The 14530-nt window shown below is 36.2% G+C and overlaps 1 protein-coding gene across 2 annotated transcripts in view; it reads left to right on the forward strand.

The window, feature by feature from the left end:
- Positions 1 to 14530, forward strand: part of LOC133630614 (ceramide synthase 2-like) — a 44606-nt gene that overhangs the window by 28505 nt on the left and 1571 nt on the right. For both annotated transcript variants that reach the window (XM_062022202.1, XM_062022203.1), the window contains exons 4-10: positions 1004 to 1122; positions 1205 to 1262; positions 1348 to 1398; positions 3747 to 3839; positions 3914 to 4042; positions 5722 to 5831; positions 5903 to 6056. In XM_062022202.1, coding sequence (XP_061878186.1) covers positions 1004 to 1122; positions 1205 to 1262; positions 1348 to 1398; positions 3747 to 3839; positions 3914 to 4042; positions 5722 to 5831; positions 5903 to 6056 — 714 coding nt within the window. The remainder of the gene's footprint in view (positions 1 to 1003; positions 1123 to 1204; positions 1263 to 1347; positions 1399 to 3746; positions 3840 to 3913; positions 4043 to 5721; positions 5832 to 5902; positions 6057 to 14530) is intronic.

Genomic DNA, 14530 nt, shown 5'->3' on the forward strand with positions numbered 1-14530 from the left:
TGGAAACAAAACAAGGGAGTGAACAACCAGGATCTAAGAAAGTGTCCAAAAAACAAACAGCACATGGCCAAACCAAAACATGATCAACACAGACATGACAAATATGGCCCCAATGTGGCTCCAATGTGGCCCCAATGTGGAAACAAAGGAAGATAACGGGAGTCTTAAAGCTAAAATGGTTAAAAAATGATATTGTGAACTCATGTTCAATATGGTATATCATTCAAATATGGTACATCATTCCAAAAGTCATATTCCAGATATTGGGAGGAATACATTTTCTGTTACGTTGTGACTTTTACGTCAACTCATTAGCGGTCAAACTGTCTGATGTCCACCAACAAACCCTCCTTTACTGTTTAAACTAGGGTTGTCCCCATACCAATATTTTGGTATCGTTACCTAAATGTATTTCGAGACTTTCCTAAATAAAGGGAACCACAAAAATGTTGGCTTTATTTGAACAAAAAATCTTAGGGTACATTAAACATATGTTTATTATTGCAAGTTTGTCCTTAAACAAAATAGTGAACATACTAGACAACTTGTCTTTTAGTAGTAAGTAAACAAACAAAGACTCCTAATTAGTCTGTTGACAAATGCAGTAACATATTGTGTCATTTATCTACCTGCTATTTTGTCAACATTATGGGGGACAAACTGTAAAAATTGATTATTAAATGCTTCTACTGAGGTAGCATCTCTAACTGTTACCGGGAGGGCATTCCAGAGTACTGGAGCCCGAATAGAAAACGCTCTATAGCCCGCAGACTTTTTTTGGGTTCTGGGAATCACTAATAAGCTGGATTTCTTACCGGGACATATGGTACAATACAATCAGCAAGATAGGATGGAGCTAGACCGTGTAGTATTTTATACGTAAGTAGTAAAGTCACATCTTAAGTGCTGTACATGTTGATGCTGTCATGAAAAATATCATCTCTTGTGAAAGTTAAAATTAAAAAAAAGCCTTCCTGCGTGTTTATTTGTTTTTGTTTTCCAGAGTGATGTTGTCCATTTAATGTTCCTGTGCAGCCGAAGCCAGAGGCAAGTCGAGCGCTGGTTCCGACTTCGCAGGCACCAGGACAGGCCGTGTCTGACCAGGAAGTTTGCGGAGGCTGCGTAAGAATTTAAATCCATTGTCGTTCTGAGGTAACATTTTTTTACAGCCGGATTCAACTGGTTTTCACGTGAATTTTCCAAGTTGGAGATTCTTTTTCTACATCACAGCCTTCATTGCTGGGCTGGTCTGCTTGGTTAATGTAAGTTGTGTTGACTCTTATAACTACTTTATTTTGCCTTTGCTTTTTTAATTGTATTTAAATGATCATTATAATTTCCCCATAGACACCTTGGTTCTGGGACCTCAGGGAATGTTGGCGACAATATCCAGTTCAGGTCAGAACATTACAGTCTATGATCAACATTATAGTCACAAAACGTGAATTCAAGATATTAAAAACAAGAATAAAAAGGCATGTACAGGGAAAATAACAATATGTTTATTATAGTGAATGTAGATTTTAATGGTGTAGAACGGCATTGTGTCTGGAATTGTGGGACTTTACCCGCGGTAACCGGAATGTCATATTTTGTAACTCCACCAGGGAGCAGTAGCAAGATTCAAAGTATCATGAGTGGTTAGATTCATGTGTGGTACATTTGCCTTCATGTTGTTTATGTAAGTTTACTACTAGTGCTAGCGTTGCTTGTGTTGTGTGTCACATTTGTGAATGACCATTAGAGAGGGGATTTATGACTCTTTGAAAGGAGTCACATCTTAAAGGAGCCGTTCCTTTCAAAGAGTCGTTCAAAAGACTGGCTCGTCACTATAGTTCTTTTTTTTAAGTGTTTTTATTTTTCCCATCAAGGATACAAGATGTCAACAGCAATTTAAATGTACACCAATTTACAATCTATTGGGGGGAAGTATTGAGAAATATTGATATTTCATTTTTGATATTTTTGTTTGTAAACATTCCATAAGGTGGTGCCTTATCCCCATGCTTTGACCTATATATATATATATATATATATATTTATTTTATTTTATTTTTTAATTTATTTATTTATTTTTTATTTTTATTTTATTTTATATATGTATTTTTTTAATGTATTCTTTAAAAAAAAAAAAGTTAAATACATTTTATTCTTATTATTTGTGTTTTTCCCCATGTATGTTTTATATTATATTGTAATACATTCTTAGGTGAGGGAATTTTTTTAATAAATACATGAATTTAAAAAAATAAAATAAAATTATGTATTTATATATATTAATATATTATTTATTTCTTTTTTATCAATTAATTAAATATGTATGTATATATATATATGTATATGTGTATATATATATATATATATATGTATATGTGTGTATATATATATATATATATATATATATATATATATATATATATACATATATATATATATATATATATATATATATATATATATATATATATATATATATATATATATATATATATATATATATATATATATATATATATATATATATATATATATTTATTTATTATATATATATACATACACTACCGTTCAAAAGTTTGGGGTCACATTGAAATGTCCTTATTTTTGAAGGAAAAGCACTGTACTTTTCAATGAAGATAACTTTAAACTAGTCTTAACTTTAAAGAAATACACTCTATGCATTGCTAATGTGGTAAATGACTATTGTAGCTGCAAATGTCTGGTTTTTGGTGCACTATCTACATAGGTGTATAGAGGCCCATTTCCAGCAACTATCACTCCAGTGTTCTAATGGTACAATGTGTTTGCTCATTGGCTCAGAAGGCTAATTGATGATTAGAAAACCCTTGTGCAATCATGTTCACACATCTGAAAACAGTTTAGCTCGTTACAGAAGCTACAAAACGGACCTTCCTTTGAGCAGATTGAGTTTCTGGAGCATCACATTTGTGGGGTCAATTAAACGCTCAAAATGGCCAGAAAAAGAGAACTTTCATCTGAAACTCGACAGTCTATTCTTGTTCTTAGAAATGAAGGCTATCCCACAAAATTGTTTGGGTGACCCCAAACTTTTGAACGGTAGTGTATATAACATATATAATAAAAATAAAAAATAAAAATATATATATATATATATATATATATATATATATATATATATATATATACATACATATATAATAAATATATATATAATGTATATATATAACTTTCCCTCACTTAAGAATGTATTATAATATAATATAAAAAATACGTGGGAAAATACACAAATAATAAGAATAACATGTGTAAAAAAATATTAAAGCTAGACTAAAAAGTCAGAAATAAAAAAAATATGAAGACAAAATTGCACTACCCTAGCTGGCGCGTGTATGCTTAAATCAGAACAATGAACCAGAAAATTGAATCCAAATAAAACATAAAAAATTTAAAACACTTTCCAAACAGTGTTACTGTTCAAACGTTGGGTAATGTTACAGTTGCTTAAAATATTAATTATACTTGTTAATTAAAACCTCTGCCTTGATTTAATGAATACTTAGGTCTACTCTGCTACTTTATTTTACTGTTGGTCATTACGGTGGTACTTGCAACCGACTTCTATGGGTGGTAAGCCCCCGTTGCCTCTTCGGGCAACGGGGGCCATCGAGCCCCACCTCCAGGCCTGGGAAACCTTGGATCATCTTCTGTATATAACTTCCTAAACATCTCCCTTTTATCTGCAATACTAAAGGTACATTTTCCCACAGCCCATGAAGCGAGAACATTACTGGTACTACATGCTGGAGCTGGGCTTTTACGGCTCCCTGCTGCTCCGTATCTCTGCAGACATCAAGAGGAAGGTGCGATTTATTCCAGTCAAGTGTGGCTACGTTTGAAAAACTTTGTTTTGGATGTTGTGTTCTTCATTCACCAGGACTTTAAAGAACAAGTGCTCCACCACCTGGCCACCATCTTCCTGCTGAGTTTCTCCTATTGTGCCAACTACATCCGCATCGGCACCTTGGTCATGCTTCTTCACGACTCCTCTGATATCCTCCTCGAGGTAACATTCAATTTTGCTCGGGCTGTCAAATGAGGCATTTTTAATCAGATGGTGTGGAATTGGGATTAATCACGATTAATCACATGCATCATTCAAATTGGCTAAAGAAAAGACCCCCATATTTGTACACGAATGCCATTTTATTGTCAGAATGTCATCCAGTAAGGGTTTTAAAAGTCAGGTCATTCATTTAAAGTCCGAAAGGAAATAGTGCAACGGGTAAGCGCACATGCAGGTACAACAGGAAACAGGAAACAGGCAACAGGAAACGGGCAACAGGAACCAGGCAACAGGAACCAGGCAACAGGAACCAGGCAACAGGCCAAGGAAACCAGAAACCAGGCAACAGGAACCAGGCAACATGAAACAGGAACCAGGCAACCAGGAACCAGGCAACATGAAACAGGCACCGGGAACCAGGCACCAGGAACCAGGCACCAGTAACCAGGCAACATGAAACAGGCAACAGGCAACAGGCAACAATCATCAAGCCCTGACTGGAGGGCGAGGCAGGCGTAAATAGCAGCCTGATTGGCAACTGCAACCCGGTGTGCCAGGCTGCCAATCAGGGACAGGTGAGGAAAACGAGCGGTAGGGGAGACATGCAGGAAATGGAACAAAAATAAGCACGCTGACAGGAAGTGGTTCTAAAACACAGGAAAACCCAAACATAACCAAACTGAACCAGGCAACATGAAATATGAACCAGGCAACATGAATCATGAAACATGAAACATGCAACAGGAACTAGGCAACAGGAACCACGCGACAGGAACCAGGCAACAGGCAACAATCATCGAGCCCCGACTGTAGGGCGAGGCAGGCATAAATAGCAGCCTGATTGGCAACTGCAACCCGGTGTGCCAGGCTGCCAATCAGGGACAGGTGAGGAAAACGAGCGCTCGGGGAGACATACAGGAAATGGTACAAAAATAATCGCGCTGACAGGAAGTGATTCTAAAACACAGGAGAACCCAAACATAACCAAACTGAGCCAGGCAACATGAAACATGAACCAGGCCACATGAATCATGAAACAGGAACCAGGCTTCAGGCATCATGAAACATGAAGCATGAAACATGAAACAGGAACCAGGCAACAGGAAAGTGGAAACAGGAAACAGGCAACAGGCAACAGGCAACAGGAAACAATCATCCAGCCCTGACTGGAGGGCGAGGCAGGCATTAACAGCAGCCTGATTGGCAACTGCAATCAGGTGCGCCAGGCTGCCAATCAGGGACAGGTGAGGGGACGCAGGCGCTCGGGGAGACGTGCCGGAAATGGAACAAAAATAGGAGCGCTGACAGGAAGTGATTCTAAAACACAGAAATTGTCAGTAACAATTCTGACAGACGAGGAGAAAGAAAGGGAAGAGGAGAAAAAAGCAAGTTCCAAACTAAACTCCCAGGGGGGGGGGGGGGGATTAGTTAGAGACCTGGAAAAAACTCCATAGCAAAGCACATATTCATATTACGACATACAACTCAGGACTTGCGTGTTTTTAAAACATTGATTATTATTATTTTATTATTATATAAATTGCACGATTGATCCAAGTGTGTTCACGATTAATGCAATATTTGTTGTGATTAATCACATGAGTTAACTGCTTCATTTTGACAGCCCTAATGAATACAAATAATATTGTGACTTCCTGTTCTCACGGATGATCTTGCAGTCTGCCAAAATGTTTAACTACGGCTCAGGATGGAGGAAGGTCTGCGACACTTTGTTTGTGATCTTTACCGCCGTCTTCTTTTTGACCCGATTGGTGATTTTCCCCAGCAAGTAGCTACTTTTCCCTTACTTCAGATGTTTGGGAAGGACTTCATGCTTGATGACTTGGTCCTAATTCCCAGGATCATCCACACCACCCTGGTGCTGTCCATGGAGAGCTTCCAACCCTTTGCTGGATATTACTGCTTCAACGCGCTCCTAATGGTGCTGCAAGGTCTCCATGTCTTCTGGGCCGCGTTAATCTTACGCATGGTGCATAAATTCCTGAAAGGAAAGGTAAGACTCACCTCCCGCTGCAGAATATTATATATATATTTGTTTATTCATTTGATAGGGAAAATATAATACAGGTACTGAGAAACAGACAAAACAAACAAAAATTAATTAAATTTAAAAAAAAAATTAAAAAAAAAAAATATATATATATATATATATACATACATATATATATATATATATATATATATATATATATATATATATATATATATATATATATATATATATATATATATATATATATATATATATATATATATATATATATATATATGTATGTATATATATATATATATATAAAATATATATATATATATAAAAAATATATATATATATATATATATAAAAATTATAAATAAATGATAAATTGGTTATACTTGTATGGCGCTTTTCTCCCTTCAAGGTACTCAAAGCGCTTTGACAGTATTTCCACATTCATCCATTCACACACACATTCACACACTGATGGCGGGAGCTGCCATGCAAGGCGCTAACCAGCAGCCACCAGGAGCAAGGGTGAAGTGTCTTGCCCAAGGACACAACGGATGTGACTAGGATGGTAGAAGGTGGGGATTGAACCCCAGTAACCAGCAACCCTCCGATTACTGGCACGGCCACTCTACCAACTTCGCCACGCCGCCACCTATAACAGTGTTTCCCATAAACTGCCAAGATACCTGTGGCGGTGGGGGCGTGGCTATGGGCGTGGTCACCGTGACATCATCGAGTAATTTGCATAATTTACAATGATATGATTTTCTCTAAAAAGGCTCAAAAAATGTGTACTTACTAATTAATAATAACAGTTTTGTTTTAAACGGACCTCCATCCATCCATTTTACAATATAATTACAACACTTTATGTACATATTTATATACAGATTTGAACAATAAGTTATTCACTGAAATATATTTATTAATTGTGGTTCTTACAAAAAATATATCTTATAAAATATAAAAGCTAAAATGTCTCTTAAAGCTCTGCCCCTTTAATTAGTGCATACTAAATAGCTTAACTTTAGCCTACTACTACAACCATATTATTTACCAGCAACATAAAGTGAAACAGAGGCAGAGGTGTCCTGCCACAGTCAGTAACAAATAAACAGAAAACAGTAGTGGTGGCAGATAGACACAGAGCTTCATCAAACATCTGATCCACTGAACAAAGAGCTCCAAAAATCTTGAACTTTAGACTGCCATCAGTTTTACTCCCTACACTTAACCATGTGTTTCCTACTGCCTGCAGACTTTGCACCCTTTGTTATATACACATGTTGTGTTTCTAATATAAATACATTTAATAAAGTCAAATGCAAATAAGGCAACAAGAGAAGTATCCTACACTTCTCTTTTGTCAAGTAAATCTGAACAGCCGATATGGGCATCTACATCAACTATATGATTTGCCTGAGAAGCTGGAGAGGACAAAAAAAAAAAATATATATATATATATATATATATATATATATATATATATATATATATATATATATATATATATATATATATATATATATATATATATATATATATATATATATATATATTTTTTTTTTTTTTTTTTTTTTTTTTTTTTTTTTTTTTATTTAATTTTAAATTTTAAATTTTATTTACAAAAATTTGTTATTTGTGGCGGACGTAATTCTTTCGTGGCGGGCCGCCACAAATAAATGAATGTGTGGGAAACACTGTATAAATATATATATATATATATATATATGTGCGTATATATATATATATATATATATGTAAATATATGTATGTATCAGTGGCGTGCGGTGAGGTTCATGTCAGGTGAGGCACTGCATCATCACAGTCAGATTTACAAACATATGAACCCTAAAGAGTATCTTATTCACCATGTGATTGGCAGCAGTTAACGGGTTATGTTTAAATACTCATACAGGCATTCTTCCCTGCTTGGCACTCAGCATCAAGGGTTGGAATTGGGGTTAAATCACCAAAAATTATTCCCGGGCGCGGCGCCGCAGCTGCCCACTGCTCCCCTCACCTCCCAGGGGGTGAACAAGGGGATGGGTCAAATGCAGAGGACACATTTCACCACACCTAGCTAACCACACCTAACTTTAACTTTAACTTTACACTTACAAACTGTAGCACACAAAAAAGCACATTTAATAAAAAAAACGTTATTATTGTCTTACCTTTACTTATAAGTGCGGGAACAGTGGTGTTCGTGCTGCAGTCTGCAGGTGTACCTAATGTTGTGTCCCTGCGGTCGTTCGCGGCTTCTCCAGCGCGAGCGTTGTTGTTTTTGCACTTTTTGGCTTCTTGTTAAGTGACTTTTTTTGGGTGGATTCGGTCTTGCACGTGGAGGGTTTGGGTGTGGGCTTTGGTTGGTGTGGCGCTCCCGTCGGGCGGTGCATTCTGCGGCGGAGGTGCTTGGCACCAGGAGGCGGGGTTATGAGATGAGCCTCTAGTTTTATGATCGCTCAGCACAAGAAATACGTTACACACATACAGTTGTTGACAAAATACAATGTACATTATATACCTCAGCTAACTAAACTTTGGAAATGTATAATATAATTCATATAGCAATACGGTCTCACTGCACAGCAGGCCAGCAGTTAGCCGAGTCCGCAATCCATGTTGAGGCACAAATCAGTAACGTGCCTCAACTGGCTGCTGATCACCGCACCGTCTCTTCTCAGTATTTGAACGGCAAATGTGAAAATAAAAATAAAAATAATCTAAAACTGGTGAAGTTAAATGGAAAATAACTTTAGTATAATCACTGGATACATATAACAATTTAATTAATTTTTTTTCTTTTTACTTTTTTTTTTCTTTCCATGATGGCAGGTGAGGCCGTGCCTCCCCTGCCTCTAGTGACTGCACGCCACTGGTATGTGTATATATATATATATATATATATATATATATATATATATATATATATATATATATATATATATATATATATATATATATATATATATATATATATATATACACAGTATATATGTATATATATATACAGTATATATATGTATATATGTGTATATATATATATGTATATACAGTATGTATGTATACATATATATATATATATACATATATGTATACATATATATATATATGTATACATATATATATGTATATATGTATGTATACATATATATATATATATATACATATATATACACACATATATATATATATATATACATATATAAATATGTATATATATATGTAGGTATACATATATATTTATATATATATATATATATATATATATATATATATATATATATATATATATATATATATATATATATATAAAAGAAGGTTGCATATGACGTAACATCCGTTTTTATTCTTCGCGGCTTAATCGACACGATGGTCAAGCATCTTCAGTGCAGCATTAAAACAAGTGAGAGTGTAGAGTTTGAGAAAAACATTTTGTATTGTTGTTCTGTTCTTGGGTGTTCCAGTCGTTCATATAGAGAGATAGGTAATAGCTTTCATGGAGTCCTGAAAGAAGTGGTTCATAAAGGTAAGAAAGTCAGGGAAAAACAAAAGTGCGTCGAAGGAAATGTCTCTTCAAAATATCACTTTCATCATCTTGTGGAATACAATCGAACCATGCTTGTGTCTGCAGATATCACTTTGTAAAATGTTTGTTTGAACATGTGATTCGTTTGAGAAACTTTCTGTGATGCAATTGAGTTTATTCTCTACCATATTAGTAGTGTTTGAGGGCAGAACTAAACGTAAAGAAATGACAATAGATGGCATTAGTTTGTGCTCTTTTGTGGTTGGTATAACTAGAAGGCTTGCTTGTGCAAATGAACTAACGTCATGTTAAGTCCTAGTAATAAATATTGTGATTGTTGGTGCAATCCACCATATTTTCTTTGGCCATTTGCATAACAGAAACTAAAAACTTAGTTGTAGTTGTGCAGGAAAGACAAGTGCTTTATTCGACACGGATGACCACACTATAGCGTCTTTGGTGATATTTGTTAGCATCAAGAAAATATCCTCCATAGTATTAATAAAGTAGATAAATAAGTCTCAACAGCATATAGTGAATCTTGATATCACTAGCAAACATTACAGAACAACATCTAGAGCTAAATAACGAGACAAAATATCAACTTCACATCATAAAAACAACTGCAGACATGAGTTGTAGATCAGACTAATTATTGTAGTAGGAAATCAACTGCAAACAAACGTGTCCTTTTTCTCATTAGCGTCACTGTGGAAGTTGCTTCCTAGCAGTTCCACTGTAGACACGGCACAAGAGCTAAGCGCGCAGTTTTTAACAAAGGTTTTAATGTACTTAGGTTTTATCAAAAGTCTTTCTCCCCCAGAACGTGACTTTTCAGTCACATCCGTATCCTCTCTCCCCTCCTGCTCCCGGCCGCTTACTGTTAAAGACAACAGATGATTAGATTAACACGTACCACCTGTGAAATCTAATCACCTGCCAGCTGTGTCTCGCCGTCAGCACTGCCACGCCCCCGTCTGATGGTGCTCTGTCCTCAGCACCATGGACAGAGGTGGCGACCTTTGCTCCTGCAGGCAGCGCTGACCACATCTTCCTCCACAGTCACGATCACAGCAGCGCTCGTTATGTCAATCAAATACGTTACTTAGCCATGCACCAATAAGTCCAACTTTGTCTTTCACACATTAATGTTTCATTTGTGGACCCCTCAGATGTAAAGACATGATCTTTTCTTCTATAAATAATGTGAGTGTCAACTGAAGTGAGGTAGTAGTAACCTCTTGGTGATGATAAATGGTTTAAATCTTTAAAAAAATTATTTTTCTTAAGAGTGTAAAAATCCACTCCATCTCATTTTAAATAATTTTTCATGATCACTTTTATATTTGCCTCTAAACCTTTCAAAATAAGCCCAAATCTGCCCGGATTCAGGTAAATAAACAGTAGTCTAATGGGACTCCAGACCATCGCCTGAAACCCAAAATTGCCAGGATGTGTCTCTTGGTGATTGCAACCCACCTATACAAAACACAGAACATAAATAAAAAAGTCTGAACCCGTTCCGACATGTCAACATGTTTGATAGTTTGTTTAGGACTGAAGTCTATTGAGAAACTTGAGTAAAAAAAGTTAAAACATATATATATATATATATTTTTTAATCCGAAATGAATTTTATTTGTTTATTTTGGACACAACAATCCAAAAATAGTCTACACAAATCTACACAAATACGAAAAATAACATCTCCATTATATTGTCATTTGTAAACAAACCCACCAATACAAAACACGGGAACATAAATAAACAAAGTCTGAACCCGTTCCAACATGACAACATGTTTGATAGTTTGTTCAGGGCTGAAGTTTGAGAAACTTGAGAAAAAAAGTTTTAAAAAAAAGAAAAAAATAATAAATATATGAAACCCGAAATTAATTTTATTTATTTACTTGTTTATTTTGGACCCAACAATCTAAAAAATAGTCTCCACAAATCTACCCAATCTTCACAAATACGAAAAATAACATCTCCAATATTATATTGTCATTTGTAAACAAACCCACCCGTACATAACCCGTTCCAACATGACAACATGTTTGATAGTTTGTTCAGGACGGACGTTTGAGAAACTTGAGAAAAAAAGTTTAAAAAAAATAAATAAATATATGAATCCGAAATTAATTTTATTTATTTACTTGTTTATTTTGGACCCAACAATCTAAAAAATAGTCTCCACAAATCTACCCACAACAACATGTTTGATAGTTTGTTCAGGACGGACGTTTGAGAAAACTTGAGAAAAAAAGTTTTTAAAAAAATTAAAAAATAATAAATATATGAATCCGAAATTAATTTTATTTATTTACTTGTTTATTTTGGACCCAACAATCTGAAAAATAGTCTCCACAAATCTACCCAATCTTCACAAATACGAAAAATAACATCTCCAATATTATATTGTCATTTGTAAACAAACCCACCCGTACATAGCCCGTTCCAACATGACAACATGTTTGATAGTTTGTTCAGGACGGACGTTTGAGAAAACTTGAGAAAAAAAGTTTTTAAAAAAATTAAAAAATAATAAATATATGAATCCGAAATTAATTTTATTTATTTACTTGTTTATTTTGGACCCAACAATCTGAAAAATAGTCTCCACAAATCTACCCAATCTTCACAAATACGAAAAATAACATCTCCAATATTATATTGTCATTTGTAAACAAACCCACCCGTACATAACCCGTTCCAACATGACAACATGTTTGATAGTTTGTTCAGGACGGACGTTTAAATAAAACTTGAGAAAAAAAGTAAAAAAACGTTTTTTAAATAATACATATATGAATCCGAAATTAATTTTATTTTTTTACTTGTTTATTTTGGACCCAACAATCTAAAAATAGTCTCCACAAATCTACCCAATCTTCACAAATTCGAAAAATAACATCTCCAATATAATATTGTCATTTGCAAACAAAAAAACCCAACAGTAATAACTTTAAAATACAATTCTTGAAATTAATAACAATTGATGGTTAATAAACGTAGAAAAGCGCTATATTCCAACACCCAATGAATGGACAAACCCATAAAAATTGCTCAAAATGCTTATTTATGATACCCTAGACTAGGGGTGTTCAACGTCTTTTATTGTCCCGCGACACTTTCTACAAACAAAATAAACACGTATTGGATACATTTCGGTGTATGTATGGACCCTGGGATGCAGAGGCAGCAGGCAAGTGCAGAAAAGAAGCCCTTTTTATTAGGGAAACACAGGTAAGACAAAAGCAAAGATGTGCAGCTGGACAACAGGCGTCCGAAGTAGCGCAAAGTACAACACCGTGGTACAAAGCAAAATGATCCAGTCCCGAATAGCATCCTGATTGGCAACCAGGGACACATGAGGGAGCTGGGGCTCAGACCAGAGGAGCAGTAGCAAATGGAGGCAAAAATGAGAGCGCTGGACGGGATAATAATACAAAATTCAAGAAACTGATAACAATTGTCATGTGAGATCATGATAGGTTTTAGGGTCTTCCATCCATCCATTTTCTACCGCCTGCAGGCGGGCTGGGGTCTACATTTTGTACGAAAAAAGAACAAAATGGCCCCTACAGCCTTCAACTTTTCGAGAAAGTTTGGACACCACTGCTCTAAACACTATCTCACATTTTAAATTCAGTTCTAACACATCAACCAGGCACACAGCAAACATTGCACTCTACTTACAAAACGCCTATTCAAAGCATCTTCCAGCTGGAGTATGTTAGTGAAGTGATTTGTGAGACTGCACCCTCTGCTGGACTCCTAGATGCACCTTCTTCTACCATAAAAACACATACAGTCGTGGTCAAAAGTTTACATAATTACCCTTTTTACCAGTTCCATTGGCAGCAAAACAGGCCCAGAGTATAATACTACCACCACCATGCTTGACGGTAGGTTTGGTGTTCCTGGGATTAAAGCCCTCACTTTTTCTCCTCCTAACATATTGCTGGGTATTGTGGCCAAACAGCTCAATTTTTGTTTCATCTGACCACAGAACTTTCCTCCAGAAGGTCTTATATTTGTCCATGTGATGTCAGATGAGACAAAAATGTAAACGTTTGACCACAATACCCAGCAATATGTTTGGAGGAGAAAAAGTGAGGCCTTTAATCCCAGGGACACCACACTGTGGAGGTTGCCCTCCAGTGGGTTCCTTGGACCACCAAACATTGTCACAAGAGCCCGGATCAGGGTCACAACACTGTTTTATTTCCCTCACAAAGTGCGAGTGTTCTGCTTTCCCGCGAAATGTTTTCGGTGTTTCGCTCTCTCTCTCTCGCTCCCACTCCAGCTCCAACAACATGTCTCATTCCGGCTGCTGCTAATAAAGGCGACAGGTGATTAGATAACAAGGCCCACCTGGGCCATCCACTCACCTGTCGCTGTCTTCGAGGCCGGTCCTTGCACACCCCGTTCCGCGGCAGGCCCGCAGGCCACGCCCCCCTCCACACACTCCTACCGTCAAGCATGGTGGTGGTAGTATTATGCTCTGGGCCTGTTTTGCTGCGAATGGAACTGCTGCTTTACAGAGAGTAAATGGGACAATGAAAAAGGAGGATTACCTCCAAATTCTTCAGGACAACCTAAAATCATCAGCCCGGAGGTTGGGTCTTGGGCGCAGTTGGGTGTTCCAAACGTCAAACACGTCAAAAGTGGTAAAGGAATGGCTAAATCAGGCTATAATTTTTCAGAATGGTCTTCCCAAAGTCCTGATTTAAGTGTGGACAATGCTGAAGAAACAAGTCCATGTCAGGAAACCAACACATTTAGCTGAACTGCAACCAATTTTGTCAAGAGGAGAGGTCAAAAATTCAACCAGAATCTTGTGGATAGCTACCAAAAGCGCCTTATTGCAGTCAAACTTACCAAATATGTTTAGAGGAGAAAAGGTGAGGCCTTGAATCCCAGGAACACCAAACATAACGTCAAG

Source organism: Entelurus aequoreus, linkage group LG16, assembly GCF_033978785.1.
Source record: "Entelurus aequoreus isolate RoL-2023_Sb linkage group LG16, RoL_Eaeq_v1.1, whole genome shotgun sequence".
In the NCBI taxonomy this organism is placed as follows: Eukaryota; Metazoa; Chordata; class Actinopteri; order Syngnathiformes; family Syngnathidae; genus Entelurus; species Entelurus aequoreus.